The sequence below is a fragment of the Microchirus variegatus genome, assembly GCF_963457635.1.
Source record: "Microchirus variegatus genome assembly, chromosome: 21".
NCBI classification, from domain to species: Eukaryota; Metazoa; Chordata; class Actinopteri; order Pleuronectiformes; family Soleidae; genus Microchirus; species Microchirus variegatus.
Genome location: NC_139822.1, coordinates 9,247,101 through 9,266,596, shown reverse-complemented (window position 1 = coordinate 9,266,596; position 19,496 = coordinate 9,247,101). Strand labels below are relative to the sequence as shown.

Below are 19,496 nucleotides of genomic sequence, written 5' to 3'. Positions count from 1 at the left end.
TTGGTGCAGGTAGAGTGAGTGGTTTACAAACTTCAGTTTCGTGAACATAATAATCACTGACATAGTTCCAGACACAGGGGGCGCTCACAGCAACATCAATAACTCCAAATATGAGTCAGTAACTTTAAAAAAAAAACGCACCTGACCTTCTCTTTAAGGACACAGTGATGTTGATTATTAGAAGTGTTTGTGTGTTTTTACTGTGAAAAACCACAGTGAACGGAAACACACACACACACACACACACACACACACACAGGTCTTTTTTTTTTTATTAAGTTTAATAACCACAGAGAACAGCTTCGTATCTGCTGCTCACGCTGATGGGAAAACACACACACTTTGTGGTTGGTGTGTCTGTGTGTGTGTGTGTTTGTGTGTTCACTTAGCTTCAGTAAAGTTTCACAGACTTAAACACTGTTTATTTATGATATTGATATTGTTTTCTCTTTTCCTGATCATAAAAAAGCTCATATTTATTATGTATTTATTTATTATTAAATATTATTCATTTATTGTTATTTATTACTAATTAATTAATTAATGTTGTATTTATTTATTTAATTAATTAAATAATTAATTACTGTATTATTTATTTATTATAATTTATTTATTTATTGTTATTTATTAATTTATTATTAACTATTATTCATTTAGTTATTTATTATTTATGTATTTATTATTATTATTATTATTATTATTATTATGTATTTATTTATTATGATTTATTCTTATCTTTTAAATGATCACGTTGATCACGAGATGTACGATCGTAAGGATTAGCACAGTGTGACGGGGACACAGGAGCTGCTGGTCCTCTGCTGCCTCGTGTGGTCACTTTGTGTCACTGAGGTCAATCCGAACAAATGATTTTAAAACTGAACTTAAACTTTGAACTTGGTGGGTTGCATTTTTTTAAAGTGTTGTTGTATGAGATGCTAACACGCGGTCGGCCATTTTGTGCTTTAGATACAAACTCTTCTTCTTCATCATAATCTTCATCGTCGCGTTCAAACACAGTTTCACACTCGAGTCAATTCTTCACACGTGAAACCTCTTTGTTTTTTTTTTCTCTCTCTCGCTCAGTGGAAAACACCACAGCAGCTGCAAGGGCTGATGGGAGATTTGAGGACGTGTCTTTGTGAAGAAGAAGAAGATGAAGATGGTTGTGCTCCGAGCTGCTGCTCTGTGCTGTCTGTGTTCAGGTGAGTGTCTCCAGCCAATCAGAGGCCGAGGATCTGGACCTCTGACCAAACACCACCTCACTGACCTTCTGTCCATCTGTCTGTGTGTCTGCAGCTCTGGTTACCACGGCAACAGCACAGCTGATCCAGGAGCAGCTGTCGTTGACCAGGAGAGTTGGTCAAACTGCTGCTTTCAGCTGTGGAGGAATTAACCGGTGTGGCAGTTATGTTCTCTGGTTCCAGAAGAAAGAGACGGAAACTTTCAGAGCGATTCTGGATATTAATAAAAACAGTGGTAAAGTTGATTCTGATTACAATCATCCTCAGATTAAAGACTTCACAGCTGAGAAGACGACAAACAACATCTGTGAACTGAAGATAAACAACGTTCAATCCTCTCATTCAGCCTCGTATTACTGCAGCTGTTATCATTTCCACAGTGAGAAAAGTTTCCTGCTGCCTGAACAAAAACCAGCTGACGATCACGGGTCATGTGACAGGAAGTCCAGGATGAAGATGAACGTGTGAAACCAGAGGTGATGAGATGAAGATGAACGTGTGAAAACACGTGTTGAGATGAAGATGAACGTGTGAAAACAAGTTTTGGATGAAGATGAACATGTGAAAACAGACGTGTTTGTTCAAGATGAATGTGTGAAAACAGAGGTGTTGGGATGAAGATGAATGAGTGAAAACCGAAGTGTTGAGATGAAGATGAACGTATGAAAACTGTTGTTGAGATTAAGATGAACGTGTGAAAACCAACGTGATGGGATGAAGATGAACGAGTGAAAACAAGTTTTGGATGAAGATGAACGTGCGAAAAACGAGGTGATGGGATGAAGATGAACATGTGAAAATAGACGTGTTTGTTCAAGATGAATGTGTGAAAACGTGTTGGGATGAAGATGAAAGTGTGAAAACAAGTGTTGGATGAAGATGAACGAGTGAAAACAAGTGTTGGATGAAGATGAACAAGTGAAAACAAAGGTGTTTGGATGAAGATGAACGAGTGAAAACAAGTGTTGGGATGAAGATGAACGAGTGAAAACGTGTTGAGATGAACATGAACGAGTGAAAACCGAGGTGTTGAGATGAAGATGAACAAGTGAAAACAGAGGTGATGGGATGAAGATGAACGAGTGAAAACAGAGGTGTTTGGATGAAGATGAACGAGTGAAAACCGAAGTGTTGGGATGAAGATGAACGTGTGAAACCAGAGGTGATGGGATGAAGATGAACGAGTGAAAACAAGTGTTGGATGAAGCTGAACGTGTGAAAACCCAAAGTGTTGAGATGAAGATGAACGAGTGAAAAACGAGGTGATGGGATGAAGATGAACGAGTGAAAAACAGGTGATGGGATGAAGATGAACGAGTGAAAACAGAGGTGTTTGGATGAAGATGAATGAGTGAAAACCGAAGTGTTGGGATGAAGATGAATGTGTGAAACCAGAGGTGATGGATGAAGATGAACGAGTGAAAGGTTTTTGTTCCACTGTGTGTCACTGTGGGCTGGATCTTTTCCTCTGGAACTAAACTTTATGTCACAGGTAAGAACTCACTTTTATTCTCTCAGCTGTTTCCTATGAAAACATGAATATTAATTGTAACTTAAAGCTTTAATTAAGTTTATTATTATTGACATAATCAGTAACTCTACAGACTCTTGAATAACCTCATTCACATTCATAAATGTTTGGTTAAAACATGAATGAAAATGTTCGTAAATGCTTATAAAAAAATTAAATAATGTAGGTTAATATTCCTTTGTAGTAATACTATACTATAATAACATATAAATAATTATAATAAGTGTATTTTAGCGATGGCATTTCTTATGATTTGATCACAAAGAAACAAGTCATCTGCGTAAACAAATTGAGGACGTGAGGAAACGCGATCGTAGATCTTAGCAAACGACAAAAAAAACACTCATAAATGATCAAAATACAATAATAAAAACTATTATTATTGATATTATTTTGTACAAAAACAAATGATTATATTTCATAATAATTCATGATCATAATAATCCATATTAATCTGTTTTCTGTCGTAAATGTCGATTCTCATAGTTCCACGCAGATAAATACAGAATTATCAATGAACTAAGATTTAGATTTCCCTACAAATCTCTACACCATTTATAATAATAATCATTATTATATTATATAATTATTATTATATTATAAATAATTATAACGATTTATAATAATTATGTTTTTACCTTCATTTGTCATCAAGAGATTCTCACTTACTATATTTTATTTGTGTATTCATGTAAACACTGTACATTCATACACAGTGATTTTAAAATTCATGTTAAATAATAATAATATAACAGTAAATATTATTATAAATATTATTTATATTATTTATTTAAAACTGAAACATATAAATGTGATTCCTATAATAGTGTAGATTTGTCCGTGACATATATTAACAATGATAAATGTTTATATCATTCATATATTGATAGTATAATAATATATTTGTATTTAGATTGTTTTCTGATAATAACATTTTTTACGTGACCATAAATATATATTATATTTGTTAAAGTGTAGAATTTATTTAAACTTAAAATTTCAATAAATTAATCATGAAATTATTAATTTTGTGTATTTAACACATTTTAGACCGAAATGTAAACAAAATAAATGTTGCTTAATGTTTTGGTAACTTATTAATTTACGGACAGTTTATTATTATTATGAAGCAATTTCTGTGAAATTTACTGACAAAAAAATCAAACAAGTAGAATTAAGATAAATTTTAGATGAATTTTTAAAGAGTAATTATTCGGTTTAATGACAGTAAAATAAAGACGTTTGTTTGCGAAATGAAAGAAAATATAATTCATATTCAGGATAAAACCGAGGTTTGTTTCTGTCGAGACTCAAATATTATTATTTATATTTCACTCTTTTCATTTGTTTTTGAAAAACTGAACCAAAATAAATAATAAAATCTACATAAAGAATATAAATAATAATAATAATAATACCTGATAGTTAACTGTCATTCCTGTTCATTCTTATATTTACTGATATTACACTATATTCACCACTATGTAAATGATTGACTTTTAAATAAAGTTATTTTAAATATGATCAGATTTTATATTTGAAATGTGGTAAATAAAAGAATATATGATATCATCAACTTTGATGTGACGACGTACAGCACAGTAAATGTATGTAAATGTCATTTATCACACTGACGTGTTCATGTTTTATTAGTTCATATTATTGTTTATGTTCATACAGTAAACGACAAATATAATACATGATATTATTATAAGATAAACTTTATTTATTCACCTGTTACGGCAGCAAAAATCCGTTCAGGCAAACGTGTGCAGACAGAAAAATACGACAAAAACAAGCCAAATTAGACAAAAGAAAAGAAACCAAATAATTAAAAATAAACAATTAAATATCAATTGTGAAAATAGTGAAAGTGTGTAGTTTTGTTCATGTTAAAGATTCAAGAAATTTGAATTTAAAGGTCAACTTTGTTCGAACACTGAGGCCTTTTAAGTTATATAAAAGTTTTTGATCGTTTTTAATCATTAACTTGTCTCGAACATGTGTGCTAAGTTTGGCGCGGCTAGCTCAAATGTGCTAGGAGGAGTTCCTTCAAAATGCATGGCCGATTTCTGGGTGGGGGGGGGGGGGGGCTAATTGAAGCACATTAGAAATTTGTTTGGAATCATGAGAGCAGCAACTGAACCAAGACTTGGACACAAAAAAATAAAAAATGGAGCATTTTACGCAATTTTGACCACCACTTTATGTCGCGTCAAAAATTCCCCAAAAATTCCTCAAGAAAATTTGGACTTAGCCTAGCACACTCACTGAATTTTGTCCTGATCGGACTACTTTTGTCTGACTTCTGGGGGCGCTATAGAGCCCTGGGGCTCGGCACTGTTAATAATTAATTATTATAATTATTGATTATGCTAATTTTTAAAGAAAAAGAAGAAGATAAACATATTCATATATTTCATATATACTGATAAATTTTTGTGTGTGTGTACTGCTTCAGATGACCCGGTGGTGGCGCCAGTGTTGACCGTGTACCCAGCAGTGTCCCTGGAGGGGCGGAGCTCCCTGGAGGGGCGGAGCTCCCTGGAGGGGCGGAGCTCCCTGCTGTGCGTGGCCTCGTCCATGTCTCCTCCTCTGGTCCAGTTCTTCTGGAAGAGACAGAGGACGGAGGGCGGTGGTCAGGAGGAGCTGCCCCCTGCTGGCGAGGGAGAGCAACTGCAGCTCACAGAGTCGGGACGCGTCGCCACCATCAGGCTGGTGCGTCGCGACGCTGTGCACGCGTACAAATATCACTGCTACGTCAAACACGAGGGAGGAACAGTGGAGGCTCCGGTAAAACAAGGTAATAAATGATTCGTGTAGCGCTTCAAAATGTACGTAAAGTTCAATTCACAATGCAAACTTTAAGTTAGAAACGGTGATAAAATCAAGTCAAACGTTGATCCTAATAAGTCTTGTGTAAAACAAAGAGTTGTTTTTGATTCATAAAAAACGTCAGGGTTTTGGTCATGTTCTAGTCAGGTTCTTTTCAGGTTCTGGTCACTTTTTGGTCACTTTTAGGTCACGTTTTGGTCACTTTTTGGTCACTTTTTGGTCAAGTTTTGGTCACGTTTTGGTCAAGTTTAGGTCATGGTCGAGTCACTTTTGGTCAGGTTCTGGTCAAGTTCTGGTCAATTTTTGGTCAAGTTCTGGTCATGTTCTAGTCAGGTTCTGCTCAGGTTTTGGTCACTTTTTGGTCAGGTTTTGGTCAGGTTTTGGTCACGTTTTGGTCACTTTTAGGTCACGTTTTGGTCACTTTTTGGTCAGGTTTTGGTCACGTTTTGGTCAAGTTTAGGTCATGGTCTAGTCACTTTTGGTCAGGTTTTGGTCAAGTTCTGGTACATTTTTGGTCAGGTTCTGGTCATGTTCTAGTCAGGTTCTGCTCAGGTTTTGATCAGGTTTTGGTCACTTTCTGGCCAGGTTTCCGTGTTCTTCAGTGATTCAGGTTCATGTCAGAGAGAAACAGCTCTGACACCAAGTCTGTTTGAATCTTTACAGAAGTTTCTGCTCTTCCTCCACCGACTTCTCCTCCACCGTCTTCTCCTCCACCGTCTCAGTTCCAGGTCCGGTTGCTGGTTCTGTTCTACTCACTGCTCATCGTGAAGAGTCTGGTTTTCAGCGCTGGACTCTTTCTGATCACAGTCCTCACAAACCAGGGAAGCTCCAAACATGGATGAATGATCTTCTGCTCTTCTCACCATCATGACTCATCACTTCACTGTGAAGACCAGTGAAATGCCACACACACACATACACACACACACACACCCCAAATCTGTGTGCTGTGATGCTAAAATCACTGATTTTCTCTATGGGCTTTGGTGAAGGAGCGTGAGTGAGTTTAAAGACGTCCACATAGACTGACCCCGACAGGACGTTTAGACACGTGGCTCTGTTCTTGATCACATTTTTTTAATAAAAAAAAATAAAACAACAAATAAAGGAAACAAAATTTCAGGAAAAAAGGGAAATGTTTGTGTTTTTGTTTCCTGTCATTCTTATTATTTTTATTATTATAATACTTATTAAAGTTATTCTGCACTTGCGCTTCACAAAAACATTTTGTCAAAAAAAGTGTCACATTTTGGACGACATTATAGTATGACGTTTTTGTCAAATATTTTAAAAAAATTTGACCAAACTTTGCCCAAAAGGACCTCAATGTCATACTATACTATGTCGTCCAAAATCTGAAAAATTTTCTTGAAATTTTTTTTTTTGGCCTAAAATGTGACCAAAACGTCGTACTATACTATGTCGTAGACCTCAATGTCATACTACACTATTTCATCCAAAATCTGACCATTTTTTTGAAAGAAAAAATTTGGTCCAAAATTTGACAAAAATGACATACTATACTATGTCGTCCAAAATCTGGCCTTTTTTTTGAAAAACGTTTTTTTGGTCCAAAACTTTACAAAAACATCATACTATACTATGTAGTACGTCATACGATCTATGTGTCCAAAATGTGACCATTTTTTGAGAAAAAAAATTTGACAATGAACATACTATGAACATTGCACTCACACAACAGTTGACCATAAGGTTTGAACTCACAACCTCAGCGATGCTTGTGTACTTTAAGCCAGTTGATGTACCCACTGAGCTAGCTGGTCCCCAAGGTCTTCAGGTTCTCTTAGTGATTTTGTACTATGTCCTCCAAAATGTGACAAATTTTTGAAAACATTTTTTTGGTCCCAAACGTGACAAAAATGACATACTATACTATCTCGTCCAAAATCTGACAATTTTTTTGAAAAAAAAGATTTGGTCCAAAATTTGACAAAATTTGACAATAAATAGGTCTTTTTAAAGTATTTAAATGAGATGAATATGAACAATAATAACATGAATCTCAAATGCTCTCCTGTTTTTTTGACTTTTACACATCTGTCTTTCTGTGGAGCCTAAATTCCATCTTTTTTTATGTCAAATTTCTCCATAAAAAGTGATCAAAGTCCAGCAGAGACAGCGTTAATGTGGGTTTTGCAGTGTTGAATTAAAACCATTTGTAATCGATGTTTAAATGTGACTTTGTGTTTGTTTATTTCTCATTTCTCAGATGAACATCACTGTAAACTGACCACATACATTTCAAAAGCTGTATTTTGGAAGCAGCGGAATAAAAAGTCTTATACTTTCTACACAGTGAATGAACTATTTAAACAATAACATATACATTTTAAATATAGTGATAGGAGGTAGAGTTTATATTGTTGTTTACAAGTAGTTTTAGTATGAAAGACAAAAACGACTGTTTTAAAAAGAGAAGCACGCGAGGTCACGTGGAGCAGAGACCACGCCCCCCAGCGGCCAGGTATCACAGGTGACGTAAATGAGCAGGTGATTAGGCCAACCACTGACACCTGTGTGTGTGTGTGTGTGTGTGTGTGTGTGTGTGTGTGTGTGTGTGTGTGTGTGTGTGTCTGTGTGTGTGTGTGTATATAAGTCAACTCCTTCAAATGCTTCATTCTCCGCTGAACCTCAGTGAATCATCACTTGAGCAGCTGAGCCTGAACTGAAGGTAAAGTAAAAACGCTCAGTTGATCCTTTTGTCTTTAATCTTGTTCACGTTTGAACGCGTTGTTTCTTTCTAACGTGTCTTTGTTTTTTTTTTAACAGACTCTGCGGCTGAAATACTGCTCATCCACCCGCCGTGATGTCTGTTCGGTGAGTGCCACAAACCAAACCCCGTTCAACTTTCTGCCATTTTTGTGAACTAACGCTTTAATAAGTGACTCTCTTTCCAAAACCCTTGTATCTAGGACTTGTTCCGGCTCCGTTGGATCAAGCTGAACAATTCGTCTCATTGACATTTGCGAAAGATTCCCACCTTTCACTAAACTTTTGTTTTCATCCGTTTGTAGGTTCCAGCGGTAACACCGAGACACACGAAGGAGGTGTGTAGATAATGACTTTTGATAGAAAACTAGTGGAATTCCTTTTTTTCCCCGTTAACTTGCATCATTATTCATCACCAGGTGAAAGAAGACGCCATGACTCACGGCCTGCAGACCGGCCGCTTCTTACAAAGTACATCCATTGAAGTCTATGCAGCCAGAGGTACGAGCTGCAAGACTGATTTTTTTTTTTTTTTTTTTTTAATTATTTTTAAATGTTATATTCCCCCTTGCTCGGTTTTTTGTTTTTACGTGCATTTCTTTTTCAGGATTCTGGCCTGTGTGCGACTTCCTGCAGCAGTGGAAGCTTTTGTCCACAATCTGCCAGAGAAGCAGGTTAATCCCCATCCACTATCTGTTCTGTTTCGCATCAAGATGGCGTCAGAGGGTGGACTTTAATCTTGTGATTTCCTTTTATTGGACTTTTCCAAATGTGCTTGACCCTTTCGTCTTTATTTCAGACTCTGGGGATGATGTCTGAAGGAGTCATGCAGGAAGTCAACCCCTTCAAGTAATCTGCACAGGTACATTTCATGGAAACTGTTTGCAGTTGTGTTGAATAAACATATGCTCAAAGGCATTTAAACAAAGTTACTTGTTTGATTTGAGGTGAAGCATTTTGCTTTTATTTAATCTGGACTCTATTTTTTCCACTCACTACCATAGTGCTTCCTGTTGGCCACATTCATGCAACAAGCTGCTAATTTGTAAGATGTTGAGCTTTGAATACTTCTCATGTTGGTGACATCTGGAGATGTTTTTTAAATTTCTTCCATCCTCTCCTGCTTAATTTGGAGTAAATTCTCTCACGCTGTAGTCTTCTCTTCACTACTATAGTCCTTGTGTCCTTCCTGTTAGCCACATTCCAAAAAAGCTATCGGACTCATTATGAAAACTTGTTCTAATGTTGTAGGCTAATGTCATTTTTAAATGTCTTCCATTGTCCCCTTGCTTAAACCTAGAGTAACTGACTAAAAGTTTGGTTTAAATTGCCTTGATGTGTATCAAGCTTTAGTTTTGCATCTCCTTGATGCCCATGTCTAACTTTCAGTGCTTTAGATATTGTCCTCAAGTAGGAGTGACTTGTGTCCTTCCTGTTACCCACAATCCAAAAAGGCTTTAGGATTCATGCAACAAGCTGCTAATTTGGAAGACCTTGATCTTTAAATACTTGTGCTAATGTCAAATTTGTTTGAATGCAGATGAATTGGGTTTAAATGACCCTAATATTTCTTGGTGTACTGCTAAGCAAGGGTCCATTTGTCATTTATGTCCAACTTGGTGTCTTGTCTTCTGCAGGATATCTATTGTCTTCAGTAATGGTGACTTTTAGAAAAAGAAAACTAGTGGAATTCCATTAACTTGCATCATTATTCATCACCAGGTGAAGGAAAAAGCCATCACACACGGCCTGAATCAGCCTCTTCACTTCCGCTTCTTCTTATTCCGCTTCTGCCCAGAGTCAGCATCACTTCCTGTTCAGAGTCACTCGGACAAGGAACAGAAGCTCCATCCTGAGTCCATGCAGCAGACTTGCATCAGGTATTTTTATTTTTTTTTGTAACCACATCCTCAAATGTGCTCACTTGCTCACAGCAATTGTAGCAAATGGGGATAATGGCATCTTAAACTTAGTCTCTGCACCATTTTCTATAGAGAAATGTTGTTTTTTAACATCATGGCACACACGCATTAAGCCAGTGCTGCCTTGACTAGTGACTTAAATGTTTGTGATTCCTTTAACCAAATTAACCATTTAATGTTCTTTAAATTTCACATTCTCCTCTTGCTCTTTATTCTTCTAAACTTGTATTTTTTTTTTTCAGGATTCCTGACTTCCTGCAGCAGTGGAAGCTTGGACAATCTGCTAGAGAAGCAAGTAAATCTCCAGCGTCACTGTTTGACCACAAAATGGCGCCAGAGGACAGATTATAATCTGCAGTTTTCCTTTATTGACCTCTTACAAATGTGCTTGACCCTTTTTTCTTGTCTTTACTTCAGACTCTGGGAATGTTTGAAGGTGTAATGCAGGATGTGAACCACCTCAGGTACACTTCACAGAAACTGTTTGCAGTTGTGTTTAATAAACATTTGCTCAAAGGCATTTAAACAAAGTTACTTGTTGCATTTTGCTTTTATTCAATCTGGCATTGGTTTTTTCACTCTCATAGTCCTTCCTGTTGGCCACAAATGCAATTCATACAAGCTGCTAATTTGGAAGATGCTAACATCTGAAGATGTCATTTATAAACTTCCTTCTTTGTCCCCTTGCTTAATTTGGAGTAAGTGACTAAAAGTTGGGTTTACATTGCTTTAGTGTCACAGCTCCTTGACTCATGTCTAACTTTAACTGATTTAGAAATTGCCCATGTCCCCAAGTTAGAGTGACTTATGTTGCGTCTTTTAACCACTATAGTCGTGTCCTTCCTGTTACCCACAATCCAAAAGGGCTGTTAGATTTGAGTCATTCATGCAACAAGCTGCTAATCTGCAAGACCTTGATCTTTAAATGCTAATGCTGTAGGCTAACACCTGAAGATGTCATTTTTAAAGGTCTTCCATTGTGCCCTTACTAAATTGGGAGTATCTGACTAAAAGTTTGGTTTAAATGACCTAGATGTGTTTTGTAGTGTTAGTGACTTATGTTGCGTCTTCACTGCTATAGTCCACGTGTCCTTCCTGTTAGCCACAATCCAAATGATTGTGAATACCCAGCCTTATGTTGACTGTCATTGTGTCTCACATGGACAATCTTTATTAGTGTTCTGCTAAACAAGGGTCCATTTGTCTATGTGTAACTTGGTGTCTTGTGTTCTGCAGGATGCTGTTGAGATGATGCTCCACTTGGCTGAGAAACCAGAAGCTCCTTGAAGAGACAACTGCACCATCATGTGAGTATGTTGTCTTGCAGCATGTCACCACTTCTGTGGTGTTTGTGTTGAACGTGTTGTGCTTTGTCTTCCAGAATGAAGATGGACTCTTGCAAGAACTTCAGTTTTGTCTATTTGCTGCCATTTGGAAGAAGAGTGTTCAAGAATCCCTTGAGCGCTCAATGTCCAGAGAGAAACATGCGTTTAGATAGTGCAATGCAGGGATTGTTGTGTTTCAAAATAAAAACTTGAACTACACTTTGTTTCAAATTGTTTTTTCAAAAATATTCCAAGCATACTTTTTTTTCATGTGTATCTTTATTATAAGGAACAGAAGAAGTAAAACAAAGTACATTCAATGAACCAGTTAACACTGGAGCTAAGGACAAAAAATTATAACAAAGTACAACAACCAGAGAAGCTGCTGAATGAAGTAAAGTTAAACACATTAAAACATGGAGAAAAAATGTATTAAGTATAAATGTAGAAAAGATTACTAAGTATAAATCTAGAAAAAATGACTAAGTATAAATGTAGAAAAAATTACTAAGTATAAAAAAAAAAATGTATTAAGTATAAATGTAGAGTGACACAAGCTGCACAGAGAATAATTATAACAAACAAGACTATCAGAGGAGCTGCTGAACTAAGTTAGACATTAACAAGATTAAATCTAGAGTTAAAGTCAAATAATCTGACAAAGTATAAACAAAATAAAATGCTAAGTTAACAGCTAACAATTGTCACAGAAACATGTTCAGCAGCTCTGTCAGTAATCAGTGACACAACTGCAGAGACAGTGGAGACTTGCACTTATCATTAAAGAAGTTCTCTTCAGTGATAAGTTTAAGACTCAAACACTGTCTCTGCAGTTGTGTCACTGATCACTGACAGAGCTGCTGAACATGTCTCTGTGAAAATGTACAAGTGTTAGTTTGCAGTTAACTTTGAGTATTTTCTTTGGCTGAGAGAGAGAGGTGGTCTTCACCTGCTGAGACACACTGACATTATGGTTTAGACTGGATGGGCAATGTAATTGTGTGGTTATTTTGAATTAATCTGAGTTGGAAAAATAAACTGGTCTAAAAATAGATCCTAAAGGGACTTGATTAGATCCTTTAATAAATAGACAGTACACTTTATTTAATGCTGTAACTTTATATTTACAGTTTACTGTTAAATTACTCAATGATTATTGATTGAAATCTTAACATAAGTCACTGAAGAAATGATAATAGTTCATGTTCAGTAGAGAAGGAAATGATAATATTTAGTTTTGGTCTAATAATCAGTTAAAGTAGCATTTTTTTTAAAAACGAATTTTTGATTATTTTTCTATGCAAGATTGTATAATTACATAATGATTTAATCATTTCCAAAATTGTACTCCTTTAACAACCCAATATTATATTCGTTTTACATTTATTTTGTGAACACTGGGTTTATTTATATTATAGAAACTGCACGAAAAAAGCAGCACGGTTTTCAAAAGACGACATTATTATGTTTGATTGTTGTAAAATTATATATAAAAAAACGTGATAGAAACATAGTACAATTAAGATTTTTTTTTTTTGGACACACATTGTACAAAGTGACAATTCAGTTATTTAAAATATAAAGATACTATACAGAAAGATTAGTTTAATCATTTTATTTGGCAGGTTGAGCAGGAGAATTCAAAGTCTCTAGTGACAAAGACGATCAATTAGTTTGAGCTATTAATAAAAACAGGAATTTAAAGTTTATTTGAGGAGATTGTGAGAGTAATATCTTAAATGCAGTTAAAAGTTTAAGACTTAATAATTCTAGTCATTCTATTGACAGGTCACTGATAAAATTAGAGCAAGTAAATATTAAAAGACATTTGTTGGTTTTTTTCCCCACAGAAGGTTTATTTTAAAAGTGGACAATATTAGCTGTTATTTAGACAAATCAGGATTCATATGAGAAGACACTGATCTGTTATCTTACTAAAATGGATTAAAATGATCATCACGTTATATTTAAGAGCTTAAATTACATTTTAATCAAGTGAGAAGTAGCTAATTTTCTCATAGACTTACATTACATTTGAATCGAGTTAATTTTCAGAATTATCAGAATATGTCTACGTAATACAGTCTGTTTTTTGTTTGTTTTTTAAAATAGAATTAATCAATATAAATGGGTAGAAACTACATTAATATGATGTCTCAGCGTGGTAGAAGAAGCCGCTCACCGAGTCTTCATGGCGGCTCGTCTTCTTCATCCAGCGTGGCTTCTCCAGCAGAACATCCGGGAACTCTTGGCTTTGGCCGACACGAAACGACAGCTTCCTAAACAAAACGGTCACGGTCAGCGTCATAGTATAAAGTATGTCTTCAACATTAAAAACAATCATTTTTCAGCAGCAGTTACCACCACATGTTTGTCACCGCTGCTCCTCGTCCTTCCGGGTGTCTCCTCCTGCACCTGCGTGCGCGGAAGTTCTGAATGACAAACAGGAAGTGGAAGATTCCAAAAATAGTTGTATCTAAACTGCCATCCGGTGGACAAATGTGATAGTATTGCTACTCAAAAGTTGACACTGCCCTCCGGTGGACAAACGTAATATTACTGCTGCTAGATTGATTCCAAGTCGAGGGATAATTAATTCACAGTTGCTCAACTCTTAAAGCTGCCCTCCGGTGGACACACGTGATATTACGTGTAGATGAATTTATTCACGGCTGCTCAGATGTTAAAGCTGCCCTCCGGTGGACAAACGTGATATTACGTGTAGATGAATAGATTCACGGCTGCTCAGATGTTAAAGCTGCCCTCCGGTGGACAAACGTGATATTACGTGTAGATGAATTAATTCACGGCTGTTCAACTGTTAAACCTGCCCCCCGGTGGACACACGTGATATTACGTGTAGATGAATTGATTCACGGCTGCTCAGATGTTAAAGCTGCCCTCCGGTGGACAAACGTGATATTACGTGTAGATGAATAGATTCACGGCTGCTCAGATGTTAAAGCTGCCCTCCGGTGGACAAACGTGATATTACGTGTAGATGAATTGATTCACGGCTGTTCAACTGTTAAACCTGCCCCCCGGTGGACACACGTGATATTACATATAGTTCAGGGATCTCAAACTCAATTTGCCTGGGGGCTGCATGAGTTAGAGTCTGGGTGAGGCTGGGCCGCATCACAGGTTTCCCGTTGAAGGTCTCACCTGATTCACATACTACAGCTTCTCACCTTTCCAGTGATGCCCCATATGTCCATATTTACTGGAGAATTTCTTGTCCACTGAGCTACCTGAACTTCTCATCGTCAGGTTCTCTTAGTGCTTTTGACTGTTTACTTTGAACATTGCACTCACACAACAGTTGACCATAAGGTTTGAACTCACAACCTCAGCGCTGCTTGTGTACTTTAAGCCAGTTGATGTACCCACTGAGCTAGCTGGTCCCCAAGGTCTTCAGGTTCTCTTAGTGCTTTTGACTGTTTACTTTGAACATTGCACTCACACAACAGTTGACCATCAGGTTTGAACTCACAACTTCAGACATACAAGTCTTTCTCTTCCAACACAAGCTATTCTTGCTGACTTACAACATTTTTTGAATAAGTGTTTTTGGTCTAAAATTTGACAAAAACGTCATACTATACTATTGTTACGTCCCCTGTCTAAAAGTATCAGGGAAGCAACACAATAACCAAAAGATATGCAGGTCAACGTGGAGTGGAATTGAATTAGAGCTTTATTTTCAACAATTTATCAAAAAGGTTCAACAAAGGTTTGTGAAACAGAAAATGGTGGGAGAAATGGGCCGAAGTGGTGGTGCCAAATCATTGAAATGAAAAGAACAAAACAAGGCCTTTACCAAAAAAATACATGTGTGGCACCAACCAATAAACCTAGCGTGTTTAACAGAAATTATACCTATGTGACGTAAAATGTAGGGCACCCAAGTTACCTAAAGCACCAAATCTCACCACCACAGAATGGAGTCAAAAACTAAAGCTCAGAGACAGAGCAATTGTGAGGGCAAGATGGCATAGAGAGAGACGGAGATCTTGTCAGCAGGCACTTATGACTTGGCCCAGTCCATCACTGATTGGCCAACTCCTAATGCGGAACTGAGCTTCCCAGGTGGATCCCAATCAGGTTGTTAGCACCTGGGAAGAAAACAGAAAGGAAGGGAGGGGGGAAAGCAGAAATGCAAACACACACACCCACACTCCAGCCCTCTGGCTTCGCTTGGCACGTAACACTATGTAGTACATCATACTATACTATGTCATCCAGAATGTGAGTTTTTTTGAAAAAAAAATTTTGGTCCAAAATTTGACAAAAACGACATACTATACTATGTCGTCAAAAATAGGATTTTTTTTTGAAAACTTAAAAAAAAAAAAAGGGTCCAAAACTTACTATACTATACTGTGTCGCCGAAAATGTAACAATTTTTTTGAAAAAACAAAATTTTGGACAACACGGTATAGTATGACGTTTTTGACAAATTTCGGACCAAAAATATTTTTTCAAAAAAGAAAATTTTGGACGACATACTAAAGCATGACCTTTTTGTCCGAAGCTGGCTGGAAACGTCTGCTGGATCCTTCGTGGCCAACCATAGCTGTCTCATTCCAGGGTCGAGATTCTGTGAAGTGCGGATTTGTCGCGTGGATGTTGTTAAAATCTGTCCCAATTGCCACACGAATCGTAGACTCTTCTTCTTCATCATCTTCAGTCTACACTTCCACGTAGCTGACCATTCACAAAGCATCATTTCTTGATTTGAACTTAGCGATGGAGGCAGCAGTGGATCAAACACAGTCGACACATTCTATGTTGCAGTGTGATCATGTTAAATGTATAAATGCTAAGGCTGTTTACAGGAAGGAGTCAACAGAAAAAAAAACATGATCATGATGTATTTATTTATATATTTTTTTAATAAATCAAAACAAGTAGATCTACAGTATTTTTGTTTTTTTCTGCACATAGCACAACTTTATCGTACAAACTGGACTTTCAGTTTTATTAATGACACAATAAAAAATTTGTGATCAGGCTACTTTATGATCCACGTGGGATCTTTTTTAATCGTCTCGTTCTCTGGTCCGAGGATGGCGACGCCGCGCGTCCTCTGTCCAATGTACAAGTACCTGAAGTAAAACCACACAACAGAAAGTTTTCAAAAACAAAATCAGCAAAGTTATAAGATATAATAGTGTTGTTTTTCTTTACTCTTCTTTACCTCACAGCCACGTCCGACAAGTTTTTGTGTGTGACGTCAAAAAGTCTCTGTCTGTGATTCTGCTTCATGTCGTCTGTGATTCCACTGAGGAAATGACTCATTCCTGCAACAGACACAGAAAAACTTCACTGTAAACAGGTGTCAGATCATTATCAGTCCTGTGAGGTAAGAAAAAGGTGAAAAGATAGTCTAATAAATGTTGTTGATCTACTGCTGCCTCCACTCCAAAAACTACGTAATACGTAAAGCGCCAGAAACGACGTAAAAAAAACCCCAAATCAAAAACTACAGAATGTGTCAAAAACGTGGTAATACATCAAAAAAACGATGTAATGCATCAAGAATTACGCAATATGTAACGCATTAAAAAACTACGTAATATGTAAAGCGTCAAAAAACAACGTAATACTGCAAAAAACTACGAAATACGCCATGTGTCAAAAATGACATAATGCATCAAAAACTACGTAATAGTAAAGCGTCAAAAACTATGTAATACGATTAAGAATCGACGTAATGCATCAAAAACGACATAATACGTGACACGTCAAAAACAAAGTAATACGTAAAGTGTTAAAAAACGAGGTAATAAATCAAAAACTACGTAATATGTAAAGCTTCAAAAACTACGCAAAGCGCCAAAAGCTACGTAACTGTTCAAAAACTACGTAACACGTAAAGCGTCAAAAACTACGTAATATATCAAAAACTACATAATACGTAAAGCGTCAAAAACTATGTAATACATCAAAAACTACGTAAAGAGCCAAAAACGACGTAATACAAAACATGTAAGTAAGTAATTAGTTGCCTGAAGGGAAAAAACTTAAAACGTTTAAATATTGTCTTATAAAATACTATGTCTATGTTTATAATTAAGACAAAATTAATTAAGTTAATAACTTTTCTCACTCGCGGATGTTTTCATGAATCACTTCCTGTTGTTGACCTTGCGTACCTTTGTCGGCCGGAGCCTGCGGCGCGTCAACGGCGGAGAAAACCGACAGCTTGGCCTCGTCGATGTCTTGCTGGGTGAACTGTTCCGACTTTGCCCAGTCGACGCCGTTACGAAACGCCGATAACGTCTGCGCCGAGTTTGGATCCCTGCGAGTCAAAGAAGAAACGACAAACAAAACAAAACAATCGTTAGCTTGTTTATGTTAAAGTGTCGCAATTTATTAGCAAGGGTTTTTTTTTTCCACCAGAAACATCACATCAAGTATTTATTATTTTTTATGCTAATCCACAAAAAGGCTAATGTTTATTTGTATATATGTATATATGCTAAAAAAATCAAATACAACAATATTTTACTGTATCGAGTTACGAGCATCACGCAAGTCATAATTTCCTAGATTTTTACTGCATGGTGCAAACAAATTAATAAATAACTTCCATATCCAACCACAAGGAGGAGCCACCATCTTTCCAGTCATTGCAGGACTGGACTAGGAAAAGTGATTCCTAAAACTATTACTTTAAGATTCCTGTTTCTCATTTTAAAACCATCGAAAAATATAAATAAATCGCAGTTATGTTCATAAAGGGGGGAATCGTGACATGGAATGTTCGTATCATCTCGTGACTTCGCCTTGAGCTCAAAAATTCAAAATGGCCGCTCAAGTTTGGACAAGTTTTTAGCGTTACTGCTCGACCGGTGTCTGTGGAGACACGACCAGTCGCGCTTTCCCGACGGGCAACGGGGATTGTCGATTGTGAATCGTCGTTAAAGTCCCGCGCACCTGTACGAGTAAAAGGTGAAGAGTCCGCCTCCCCCCATCTTGGCCCCGCCTCCGTAGGCTCCGCCCTTCTCTCGGATCTCTCCGTGGAGGAACTTGGCCGTCATCATCCTCGCTAAGATACACAAACTGAAAGAAACACAAACAAAGTTACGTTCATTGATACCGACTTTTTTGGGTTATTCAAATGATTCAATTAAAAAAAATGTAATATATAGAAGCTCGTCTAGCTTTTATTTACAATCGTCTACGTGTTATTTTTGATTTGGTTATCTACAGATACATTTTGCAAACAAACAAACAAAAAAAATTGTGTAATACTTTTACTTTGAAAGGGTGTGGACCATCATACCTAAACATCATCATGATTATGTTGATTATCAAGCAATAATTTCACTTTCTGATCAGTTCATTTAGAGTTTGTGAAGGGATTATTTACCTGGCGTAATCTTTGTGGCAGAACGGCACCGTTCGTATGCTCTCGCTGACAAAATTGACGGGAAACGGCATCTCGTAGAAGGTTTTCATCTGACACGGCTGGAAATTCAGCTCCTGCGATGGAGGAAAACGATGAATTTAAAAAGTTATATTTCATGGATTTAACACACATTCATTGATCATGAAAACGATCGTAATCCCCAATGAACTTACAGCGATCAGTTTCTTGCTCGGTCCGGATTTGTCCAGAGGGTCTAACGGTCTCTGGATTAACACAGGGAGATTCAGATTAAAAAAGGGTAAAAAAAAAAAAACGTCAGTAAAATCATGTGTGATTTGTTGATATTGAACGATTTTAAACTGCACTCGACTTCACCTCGATGATATCCGGTCGGGAGGATTTGCGTTCTTTCCTGTTGACGTTGACGTTGTCGATGAAATTCTCCACCTGTGCGGCCGCGTCGCTCAGTTTCTGCGGCGTCGCGTTGACCGCACATCTGGAAACAAAAACACACGTTGTTAATTTATGCAT

General features: G+C 36.9%; 1 protein-coding gene across 1 annotated transcript in view; it reads right to left on the bottom strand.

Moving 5' to 3' along the window:
* Positions 1-16,472: 16,472 nt before the first annotated feature.
* pitrm1 (pitrilysin metallopeptidase 1) overlaps positions 16,473-19,496 on the bottom strand; it is a 17,386-nt gene continuing 14,362 nt past the window's right edge. The window contains exons 21-27 of the mRNA XM_083907552.1: positions 19,341-19,461; positions 19,178-19,228; positions 18,966-19,078; positions 18,530-18,655; positions 17,746-17,891; positions 16,788-16,890; positions 16,473-16,695 (exon numbers count right to left, since the gene is read on the bottom strand). Of these exons, the coding sequence (XP_083763678.1) occupies positions 16,602-16,695; positions 16,788-16,890; positions 17,746-17,891; positions 18,530-18,655; positions 18,966-19,078; positions 19,178-19,228; positions 19,341-19,461 (754 nt within the window). The 3' untranslated portion in view covers positions 16,473-16,601. The remainder of the gene's footprint in view (positions 16,696-16,787; positions 16,891-17,745; positions 17,892-18,529; positions 18,656-18,965; positions 19,079-19,177; positions 19,229-19,340; positions 19,462-19,496) is intronic.